This window comes from Carlito syrichta, unplaced genomic scaffold, assembly GCF_000164805.1.
Source record: "Carlito syrichta isolate Samal-C Ts95f unplaced genomic scaffold, Tarsius_syrichta-2.0.1 Scaffold308578, whole genome shotgun sequence".
Taxonomy (NCBI): domain Eukaryota; kingdom Metazoa; phylum Chordata; class Mammalia; order Primates; family Tarsiidae; genus Carlito; species Carlito syrichta.
The window spans coordinates 9,584-21,030 of NW_007252674.1; the positions used below are offsets into that span (position 1 = coordinate 9,584).

Here is an 11,447-nt window from a genome sequence, read left to right on the forward strand (position 1 = left end):
GCAGGTCGAGGCTGCAGTGGCCGGGAGCGGCCACTGCACTCCAGTCTGGGCGACCGAGACTCCAACTCGAAAACAACAACAACAAAAACAGATGAAAGGCAAAGATCCATGTAACGTATGAGTAGAAGTCAGAAGGCACCTGCCCTGACCTGGCAATTGCTCCTTAGGGCCTTCAGCAAGCTAGGCCAATAGTGTTAACTCTTTACCAGAAGCAAACAACTTCCATAATATTCAGCAGCTGCTGAAAGTGTTGCTGCTAAAATCAGGAGCAAAGCAGGCCCATTTCCCCCGTTACTCAGTACTGTTGGGAGTTTCTAGTTAATGTGATAGGAAAATGAAAATAATAGTCATATGACAATTGGGTAGAGACTTAACCTCTTTGTAGATGATACGCTTCTATGTTTTAAAAAGTTAGCCGGGCTTGGTGGCTCAGCCTGTAATCCCGCGCCTTTGGGAGGCTAAGGTAAGTGGATTGCCTGAGCCCACGGGTTTGAGACCCGCCTGGGCAGGGATACCTCATCTCTACAATAAATAAAAAAAATCAGCCGGGCATGGTAGCGCATGCCTGTAATTCTGGCTACTCGGAAGGCTGAGGCGGAAGGATCTCTGGAGCCCAGCAGGCAAGGCTGTGGTGGCCGGGAGTGACCACTGCACTCCAGTCTGGGTGACTGAGTGAGACTCCAACTCAAAAAAAAAAAAAGTTAAGAAGCCACTGATGTGATAGAAAATGAAAATAATATATGAAGACTGGGGGCTGGTGCTGTAGTGTACGCCTGTAGTCCCAGCACTGGGAGTCAAGGCAGGAGGATCCCTTGAAGCCAGAGGTTCAAGACCAGGCTCGGCAACATGGTGAGATCCTTTGTTATTTACATAAATCGTTACATTTTATTTATCTATTATTTTGAGTGGGAGTCTCTGTCACCCAGGCTGGAGTACAGTGGCACGCTCATGGCCACCGCAGCCTCTACCTGCTGGGTGCAGGAGGTCCTTCTGCCTTAGCTTTCTAAGTAGCTGGAACTACAGGCGTTCCATCACACCTGGCTAATTTTTTTTTTTTTTTAATTGTAGAGATGGAGTCTCACCAAGTCCCAGGCGGGTCTTGAACCCTTGAGCTTAGGCAGTCCTCGCCTCTGCCTCTCTACATGCTGGGATTACAGGCATGAGCCACCATGCCCAGCCCAACTAGTTACATTTAAAAGAAAAAAATTGAGTAGAGATTTGCCGCTGTGTAGATGATACGTTTGTACATTTTTAAGAATTTGAGAGCTACCAACACCGTGCTTTTTCACATATTTATCCATCTAACCCACTCTTCAGGCAGGGGACACACACTCACTGGCTGCTGTCCCTCAGATGGCAAGTGGCAGAGCAGGATCTGGCCATGGGCTTGGAGCCCAGGCCACATGCTGTGACTTGGTCATGCACTTGCCAAGGTCCATGCTTGAGACGGGGAAGGTTCCCAGGGTGACAGGTGAAGGTGCTACAGTGTCTAGGGGTACGTCTAACAGGAACGCGGGACCTGTGGAGAAGATGACAACGTGGAGTTGAAAGGACGCCAGTGTGTAGGGTGGGCAGGTGCTGTCACCCCGTGATGCGGCTCCACGTGGACCCCTCTGGGGTGTCTGGAACTAGATCATTTCGGGCCCAGAGGGTGTCCCGTGGAGCTGTTCGCTGGGGTCGAGAGTGGAGAGGGGCGGGGGGCATCTGCTGCTGCGTTGGAGGCAGTGGAGGTGCAGTGGTGGTGGCACACGGCACAGCCTGGTCCCCGGGTTGACTGAGGGGGCAGTGGGGTGAAGTAGGGCAGAGATGAATGTGAGCCGGCCAGCCAGGGGCTTCGTCTGCGGGGTGGAGAGGAGCCGCTTGGCAGTCGGAGTGGGAGCCACAGGAGTCGGCCGTGCCAGCTGGGGAGGGCATGCGGCATGGGGCTGGGACCAGGGATGTCGGCCCCACCTGTCCTGAGTCCTACTGGGGTCTGTGTGGATGTGCAGGTGCAAACCTGGCTCTTCTCTCAGAAGGCGTCTGTACTGGCACAGACCAAAGCCCTGAAACTAGAATGGCTTGAGTGCTTGGCATACCCGCTCTGGGAAGGGTCCAGAAAACTGCACCTCAGCAGGGAAGGGTGGCGGGTCGGCAGCTTGTGGAAGAACGTGTGGCGAGCATGTGTGGCCGCGTCTGTGGCCACACGTGTCCCTAGAACATGAGAGAATGACCGTTTGGTGTGGGAAGCTTAGTGTTAAGATACGAGACGGGAGAGCACGTTCGCCTGCACTCGTGTTTGGCTGGCATGGCGCCCGAGCTGCCCATGGTAACTGGCTTTCCGCTGTTTTGTTCCTCTGCCTTGAAGCCGCATCTGGGACACTGCGTCGGGCCAGTGCCTGAAGACGCTCATTGGTGAGTGCCCTGCCCTCCGGGGCCTTTGTTCTCAGCAGGAGTCCTTGCTTGCTCTGAGGCTTTTCCGGAAGCCCCTTCTGGGGTCATCTCCCTCGCCCGCTCTGTCCCTCCGGGAGGATCCCCCATTCCTGACCATGCATTCACACTGCTGCCTCCCTCGGGGCAGCTAAGGTTCCTGCCCTGACTTTTCTTACCTGCTGTCGAGGCCTCTTGGCCTGTGCTGTCTGGCCTCAAGGGGCTGCTCGTTGGGTCCTTCTCTGAGCCCCCAGGCCCTGTCCCCTACCCCAGCTGCTGGCCCCAAGGTGTTCGCCCCTCGAGCATGTGCGGTAGATCCCCTATCTGGATTCCTGCCCATCTGGGATGCCACTGAGGTGGGCAGAGGTACCCCAGGAGCACAGAGACAGGGTCTCTTGCCCTCATGTGGGCATTCCTCTGCTTGTGCATCCTGGCACCCCACGTGTCCAGATTTGTTCCTCATACCATCCAATGGGATTCGAGCCTTGCTTTCCTTCTTTTTTTTTTTTTAATCTGAGTTAGAGTCTCACTCTGTCACCCAGACTGGAGTGCAGTGGCCGCTCCCGGCCACCGCAGCCTCGACCCGCTGGGCTCCGGCAATCCTTCCGCCTCAACCTTCCAAGTAGCTGGAACTACAGGCGCGCGCTACCACGCCCGGCTGATTTTTTGATTTATTGTAGAGATGAGGTCTCGCCAAGTTGCCCAAGCGGGTCTCGAACCCGCGGGCTCAGACAGTCCACTCAACTCAGCCTCCCAAAGGCGCGGGATTACAGTCGAGCCTTGTTTTCATGAGACCAGCTCTCTGACCATCCTGTCCCCGATCCAGCCACCTTCTGAGGTTTTGAGGGCTGGTGCTTCAAAATGAGTTTGGGGGGCACAGTTACCCTGTGACGGGTGCTTCCTCTGTTTCGCCCACACCTTGTGGTTTTCTTTTCTTGCCCAGAGAGGCCATCCTTTGGGTGCGCCTTCTCACTTGTGACAGCAAGGTCACACTGTTGCCACGTCTCCCACACAGAGGCTGCACGGTCTGCTCCCTCGAGCCAAGACACTTGCTCACCTGCACGGCAGCTGGCAGCATCTGGTGCCTGAGCTGTCATGTGGACATGCGAACCCCGTCACCACCTTGTAGGTGGGGGTTTTGTCCTTGTTCTGTAGAGTGACTGTTGTCCCCAGAGCCACACAGTAGGTCTGGTTGAGGCCAGAACTCGGGCCAGGCAGGGGGCAGCTGGCATGCCCACTGAGCACAGGGTGGGCAGGGAAGGGGTGGGACGGTCTTCCCTCCTGACTTCTCCATGGGTCTGGCAGATCAGCCTTCCCAGGCATCACTGAGACAGTGGCCGAGACGTTCCCCGCAGACTTCTCCAAGGTGGCCTGAGTTGGAGACACGGGGCTTTTATAGCCACCGAATCATGTGGCCCGCTCCCTCTCGCTGTGCCCTTGCCTGCCTGGCTGTGGGACACGTGGGACCCCAAGTGAGGGCCTGCGTGGTTTCACACCATCTCGTGCCTTTGCAGTGTGTTTGACCGAGCCGAGGGAGCAGAGGCCCTGGGCGCCTGGCGAGGCCCGGTGTCCCTGTGGTAAAGCCGTGTGCTGTGCCCTTTCTGGTGCTAGGGACATACTCACACATGCGCACGCCCAGGGGCCTCTGGCAGGCCTAAGGTGGACCTGGTAACTGAGGCCCCTTGACCAGCCAGACAGACTCACCAGGGCGCACCATCTTCAGCTTCCCTCCTGCTCACCTGGGCTAGAGGAGAGCACCTTGTCCTGTCATGAGGACTAGAGGGTGACCACAGCCTAAACACTCCGACCCTGTTGGAATTTCTGGGCGCATTGCCTCTTTCACTTGCATGAGGAAGGGCAGGGCGCCCGGTGGAACTTCTAGGCGCAGAGCACTGGAGAGGAGGCTGCGGGTGTGGTGGGGCCGTGGGTTCTGGGGCACGTGGACCACGCAGCAGGGACACCCGAGCCGACGTGCCCAATCCCCTCCTTGGAGCTCCTCTCTGGGTGGGGTCCTCACAGCTCCCTCTCATGGGAGGTGATGTCCTGTGGCCGCTCCTGTGCCCCCAGCCCCGTGTTCCAGAAGTCCTGGTGTCAGGGCCCCCGGGTCGTGTCTGTAGGCACCGGGAGACCCTGCTCACTTTGGCAAAGGGCGTGGTGGCTCTCCGAGGCTTCCTGGTGGTGGCGTTGGCACTGGTGGCTGTGACTTCACACAGACACCTGCATGGGTGACAGGGAGCGGGTCTTGCCTCCTCCCCCGGTAGAGCTGCCCAGGTCAGTCTGCGTGTTTCCCTGCAGATGACGATAACCCCCCGGTGTCGTTTGTCAAGTTCTCTCCCAACGGCAAGTACATCCTGGCTGCCACGCTGGACAAGTGAGTGCTTTGTGCCCATGGAGTGGTGGGCGGCCTCGGGCCAGGGATGCCTGCTCTCTGGCATGCCACACTGTGGAGGGCGCTTTGTGCTTACTGTGTGGCCAGGCTCCTGCAGGAACCGAGGCTACAGGCTGGGGGGTTGGGCTGGAGGCCCAGTGTTGCACTGAGCAACTGGGGCCAGGGCAGGCTGAGCCTTCCTGCACAAGGGGTGGGGGCGGGGCCTTGGGCCCTTGGTAGTTTTCACCTCTGAGCTCCTTGGTTTTTATTTGGAGTCAGATTCTCACTCTGCTGCCCACCGGAGAGCAGTAGAATGCTCCTGGCCACCGCAGCCTCGACCTGCTGGGCTCAGGTGATCCTTCTGCCTCAACCTTCCAAGTAGCTGGAACCATAGGCGTGCACTATCACACCTGGCTAATGTTTTGATTTATTGTCGAGACGAGGTCTCACCCAGTTGTCCAGGCAGGTCTCGAACCTCGGCCTCCCAAAGTGCTGGGATGACAGGCTTGAGCCGCTGTGCTCGGCCCTCGATTTTACCTCTAACCAAAGTCTGGAGCAGAGTCTCACAGTGCTGGATACTGTCGTTCTCGGGGCATCCCTGGAGCTCTGGCCTCCCGCGTGCGCCCTCTGGCAGCCTTGAGGAACTGAGCCTGGCTCCAGCTCCCCTGTGGCTGTGCTCAGGCCCTTTCCCCAGTCAGCCCTGTCCCGGTGATTGGAGTAAACTCCTGCCCCAGGGTAAGCAGTGTTGCCTGTGGGACCTGTTCTGGGTGTTTCTGGCAGAGAGGCAGCCTCCACAGCCCCTCTAAGGCTGACCCTGGCTACGCAGGGATAGTGACACCCGTCAGCTTCCTTTTAAAGTCTATGTTGGACTTCGGGTGTTTGAAGCTGTCATGGAGTGCCCTCAGATGCTGCCAGGACCCTGGACTTGGTGGGCCTGGGGGACCTCCCCGTGGGACTCCCACTGTAATGCAGGGAGGACTCCAGCCCTGCTGACTTTGCGCCAGACGCCGATGGCTGCTGTGACATAGTGGCAGCTGTCGGACACACTGACAGAAGTGACACCTCACCCTCTCTCTCTTGCAGCACCCTGAAGCTCTGGGACTACAGCAAAGGCAAGGTGAGCTTTCTGCCACGCCAGCTCCGGGCACGCGGTGGCTGGGCCTGTGCTGCGCTGTCCTGGTCCTGGCTCCGTAGGAGCAGTGCTGGCTCAGGCCATGGGAGGGCAGAAGGCCATCCCCATGGAGCTGGTGTGGTGTTTATAGATGGCTGGTCTGCACGTAAGAGCTTTCGCTGTGTGGGTGTTTCACTCGTCTATAGCTGACGTACTTTTCAGAACTAAGTTTGGCCATGGGTAGGACATGCGTGCCTAGAATTACCCAGTGTGCCTAGGATTTGTGACTCTGACCAGCCTGGCCTCTACCGTTTCAGTGCCTGAAGACGTACACTGGCCACAAGAATGAGAAGTACTGCATATTTGCCAACTTCTCCGTTACTGGCGGGAAGGTGAGTTTCCCCCCATCTCCCTTTCCCAGCAGCTCTCCCCTGACCCTGGCAGTCGTACCTGCTCTGGGGCTGAATGCTTCTGGAGACATTTTCTGTGCACACAAAGCAAAGAGGAGTGAGTTATTTATTTATTCATTTGAATCAGGGCCTCACTGTGTTGCCCAGGCTAGAGTGTGGTAGCATGATCATGGTTCGCAGCAGCCTCACCCATCCTGGGCTCAAGTGAGCCTCTCGCCCCAGCCTCCTGAGTAGCTGGGCCTACAGGCATGTGCTAGTTTTGTTGTCTTTCTTTTGTAAAGTCGAGGTCTTGCTATGTTGCTCATGCTGGTCTTGCACCCTTAGGCTCGAGCGATCCTCCCGCCTTGGCCTTCTGCAGTGCTGGGATTATAGGTGTGAGCCACTGTGCCCGGCCTCACCCCAGTCGTTTTAAGGGAGGCCAGTACCCCATCGTGAGGCTCTGCTAGGAGTGACTGGCTGACACCTTGCTGTGGAGTCAGGTGTGGCAGATGTAGCTTGGGGTCCATGAGTAGGCACTGGCTCTGAGGCTGTCGTCCACGACCCCCCTGCCCCACCAGGGAGGGGGCCATTCTTCCGCCTGTGCTGGTTTTGGCGCTGCTGTTGAGGTGGGCGTGTCTAAGAGTAGGGTAACGCTGAGTAGGGTGAGCAACACAGAAGCTCAGGAAAGGGTCCCTCAAGAAGGCATCTTGCAGCCAGAAGCCTTTGCCTGGGCAGATGGGGTGCTGGGGTTCTCCAGGCATGGCTGGCCCCCCAGTGAGGAGGCGGCTTCAGGCTGGGCGCAAGGCCGGGGGCTTCTCGTTGGAGTTGACCCCACAGCCACCGGCAGGATGGGTGGGCAGGCGAGTACCTGGCGACCTTGTCCTGTCGCATGAGCTCTGACCAGCATCTCCTCATCTGTCTTCCTACCTGCTGCTGCCCAGTGGATTGTGTCTGGCTCGGAGGATAACCTGGTTTACATCTGGAATCTTCAGACAAAAGAGATCGTGCAGAAGCTACAAGGCCACACAGGTGAGTGCCCGTGTTCATCACACCCCCGTGTTCTGTGGTGACGTGTGGGACGGGTCTGTTTATGCCACCTGCATCCCTTCTCCTCCTCCTCCTCCGCCCTCTGTGGCCCTGGGGGTTCTGCCATATTGGAGTGTGCTACATGGGCCAGGGTCACCTGCAGGTCAGTGCTGGGCCCTGAGCCAGACCCATGCTGCTAGCTTGTCCCGTCTCTTTTCTGAGGTGTTGGGTCCAGGAAACCATGTGGCTCTGTCACTTCTGAGTGGATGTGGTCCCTCTCTGTCCCGTTCCACACTGTTTCCTTGCCTGGGGTTGGTGGGGCCTCTGTGTCTGTGTCTTGGAGGTTCTGGCTTCTTTTGGGACGCTGGCCCCCCTTCCAGGCAGCCTGAGTCTCAGGTAGACTGGGCGGCTCTGAGCCCCCTGGATGCTTTTCCCTGGGTCCCCCTGCCCTGGGCCCTCCTGGCACTTTTGTGTCTTGTGGGTCACCAAGAGCTGTGGTGAGCATCTAGGAAGTGCTGCCCTCTCTCCTCTGTAATAAGCCACCCACCCAGACAGGAATGGGCTGCACCATCGGGCCAGTGCCCACGTTCCACCCAGGTTGGGCTGTCCCCACCTGTGCAGAAGGGGCGCTTGGCTTCTGCCCACTGTCCGTGCCTTGGTGGCCAGGCACACCCATGCCAGTCGGACGCTACGCAGGGCATGCAAAGCGTCCTGGGTCAGTTGACATGGAGGCTGTGAGCGCATCATGTGGCCCACCTCGCGCGCTGGCGCCTGGGTCCCGGGTCCCACATCCCTGTGGGGTGGGCTGGCCGCACAGTGGCAGAACTGCTGCGCGGTGCTCTTGGGCTGGGTGTTGGCGGGAGGCAGCTGGAGGGGCCGCCTAGGTGCTGGGAAGAGGGCCGCTGTCCACAAGGGACTGAGGACCTTCTGGCCAATCCTGGGGGCTGTGGACTGCGTGCCCCTCCCACCAGACAGAGAGCCTCCACGGAGTCCCCTCCATGGCCTGCCTCGAGCGCCTGTCACGCCTGCCCCGGCCGCTGCTGCTCCAGCTGTCATCCATGGGCGCCCTGTGCCAGACGGGTGGTGGCAGTGGGTGCGGGTCCTGCCGCCTGCGCTTCTGAGCACGTCGGCACGAACACGCCTGCCTGTCTTGGTTTCCAGACGTCGTGATCTCCACCGCCTGCCACCCGACGGAGAACATCATCGCCTCGGCTGCGCTGGAGAACGACAAGACCATCAAGCTCTGGAAGAGCGACTGCTGAGGCGGCTGCCGACTGCTTGGTGGCGGGAGGGCGGGAGACGCAGGCCGCCGGCCGGCTGGGGCGGGACTGCAGGGCGCGGCTCCCCCGGAAGGTGGGGTGGCCGTGGGGAGGCGTGGCCCGCAGAGTTCCAAAGCCGCGGGGGCACGTCTGGCCCCGTCTCCTGCTCCATCAGGGAGTCCTCGTCTGCGTTGTGTTCACAGAGTTCACAGAAGTTTTTAATTTTTTATTACAAAAGGGTGAAGTTCAACTTGCCATGAGTTGTGTTTTCTCCAGTCACTGTTCTGTACTTTTTGATACTCGATTTCAAGTGCGAATGCGGTGGTGACCCCACCACGCCTGTGGCCTCCCCCGACCTACAGGCCGTCCCTCTGTTGAGTCGATGTCCTGACACCACGGCTCTGACTGTTCAATTCCTGCCCGTGGTAACTCCCCGCATCTTCTCAAGTCTTTCTGGAAAGCACAGTGACATGCGGTCACTCCCGTGTCGTGCGCTTGTGTCTGGACGTCTGCAGTTCTCGCACCCACAGCCTGGTCCTGGGCATGGTGTCCACACAGGCAGTGCCACAGCTGTAGTGGGGGTAGGTGTGTGAACGCCATGGCCACTACATCCTTGCATGACACGTCTCCCATGGGTGGGAGTTGGAGGCGTCCCTCCGGAAGACCGAGCCCTGACTGGCGTGTCTGTTCTCTCTGAGGATGGCCGTCCCTGGGGCTTGGTGTCGGTGAGGAGTTGGGAGGCGTGGGAGGCCGTGGTGGGGAAGGAGCCGGGTGCCCGACGTGCCCCCTCAGGTGTGGGAGGCCGAGGTGTGGGCAGGCCTCCTGGTCCTTTGCTCCAGGTCAGACTCGGGCACGTGAGGGCTGGAAAGCCTGTGCCGCCCCAGTCTTCCGTCTCTGGGCGGCACCTCTTGGGAGCTGGGTGCTGTGAGCAGGCCTGGCCCTCCCACCCTCTCCTGCCTGCTTCTGCTCCAGCCGGGGCTGCTGGCGACGTGGCTCCCTGGGCTTAGGGCTAGGGCGAGGCGGGACTCCTGCACAGCGACTCACGGGGCCACAAAGGACTCGGGAGTGAAGCCCAGACCCAGTCTGCCCGTGGGGACCTCTGTGGGCGTGGGCCGCAGTGCCCCGTGATGGCTGAGGGCCGTTGTGGCCTGGAGTCCACAGCCTGGGGTTCTGGAGAAACAGAGCCCTGGGTGGGACAGGCCGGGGCAGGGCTTGTGTGCTGGTGCAGGCGTCCCCTGAGGCCTCCTGGGGGCCAGTGCAGGCAAGGCGTCCAGGCTCGCTTCTGGCAGCTTCCCTGCTGGCCCCTCCTGCGGGCAGAGACGTGCAGATGGGCTGGCTGGCTGAGAGTTGGCTGCAGTACAGCAGGCTGGCCTTTGTCCTGGACGCTGGGGGTCTGGGCCCTGCCTGACGGCACCAGCGGTCCATCCACGCGCAGCCTGCCCCTGCCCGCCTTCTGCAGGCCTGCGTGACGCTCGCCCGCCTGGGGCCTTGCCGTGCTGAGCGCTGTATCCCTGAATATAGTTTATTTTTTCTACATTTGAATTCTGTTGTAGATTTATGTAAAGATACATTCTCTTTTGGAAAATAAAGGTTTTCACGTCTTCTAATTCCGTCCCGCGAGAATGTCTCGACTTTCGGAAAACGGCTGTCACGTTGAGGGCGGGCGGGCGCTCTGCTGCCAGGCAGCGTCAGGGCGGTCCTGGGCATATAGTGGCATTCCCATGAGGCTCTGCCCTGACCTAATGATTGCCAGGTAAGCAGGCAGGCACAGAGGCGGCGTCTTCTAGTGCGTGCAGTAGAAACAGACTCGTCAAGACCGGAGCTTTCAGACGTAAAGGGGGAGCGAGAAGTGTGAGGTCCGTGTTCCTGTCCCCACTGCAGAAACAGTCTGCTCCATGTGCCCTCCCCTGCGTTTTTAAGGGAAACCCCAGGCATCTGCTCGTGTGAGCAGTGGAGACGGAGAACTTCTGAGGGAGAATTCTCCAGAAGGGTGATTACGGTGCCGTTCTCACACTAAAAAAGTTCTTACGCCATATATCTGTTTGCATTCCCCGGTTGTCTGTTAAAGAATGTCCGTGTGTGTGCACACATGTATCCGCAGATGTGCATATATGTATATCCACACGCACATGCATGTAGCACACCTGTACACACATGCACTAGTCCATGTGTGCCTCTGTCGATGCGTGTGCACATGCAAGGTATGTGTGCACAGGCTACATGGCACGCACATGTACATGGTTCATATACTGTGGCTGGTTGGCCCGAGTCAGGATTCAGACTTGTATTCATCTGGTTTGCCTCAAGCTTTTTATGTATGTATGTATGTATGTATTTATTTTTTGAGCTGGAGTCTCACTCTGTCGCCCAGACTGGCGTGCAGTGGCCGCTCCCGGCCACCCTAGCCTCGACCTGCTGGGCTCCGGCGATCCTTCCGCTTCAGCCTTCTGAGTAGCCGGAATTACAGGTGCACGCTACCACACCCGGCTAGTTTTTGATTTTATTGTAGAGATGAAGTCTCGCCTGCCCAGGCGGGTCTCGAACCCCCGGGCTCAGGCAATCCACTCACCGCAGCCTCCCAAAGGGACGGGATTACAGGCTGAGCCACCAGCCCGGCCTATTTTTAATATTTTTGAGTCAGGGTCTCACTCCGTCATGCCGACTGGAGCGCCGCGGCATGATCATGGCTCACCGCAGCCTCGGCCTCCTGGGCTCAGGCGATCCTTCTGCCTCGGCCTCCTGCGTAGCTGAGACAGGCCTGGATGCCTTTTGTGGAGACGAGCCCTCGCCGTGTTGCCCAGGCTGGTCTTGAACTCCCGGGCTCAAGCGGTCTTCCCACGGCCTCCCTGGGTGCTGGGATGACAGGCGTGAGCCACCGCGCCCGGCCC

The 11,447-nt window shown here is 58.9% G+C and overlaps 1 protein-coding gene across 1 annotated transcript in view; it reads left to right on the plus strand.

The window, feature by feature from the left end:
* LOC103267923 (WD repeat-containing protein 5-like) overlaps positions 1–8,814 on the plus strand; it is a gene marked incomplete at its 5' end in the record, with an annotated part of 15,279 nt that extends 6,465 nt beyond the window's left edge. The window contains 6 exons of the mRNA XM_021716235.1: positions 2,345–2,391; positions 4,702–4,777; positions 5,858–5,891; positions 6,203–6,277; positions 7,216–7,303; positions 8,462–8,814. Coding sequence (XP_021571910.1) covers positions 2,345–2,391; positions 4,702–4,777; positions 5,858–5,891; positions 6,203–6,277; positions 7,216–7,303; positions 8,462–8,562 — 421 coding nt within the window. The remainder of the gene's footprint in view (positions 1–2,344; positions 2,392–4,701; positions 4,778–5,857; positions 5,892–6,202; positions 6,278–7,215; positions 7,304–8,461) is intronic.
* Between the last annotated feature and the right edge of the window lie 2,633 nt (positions 8,815–11,447).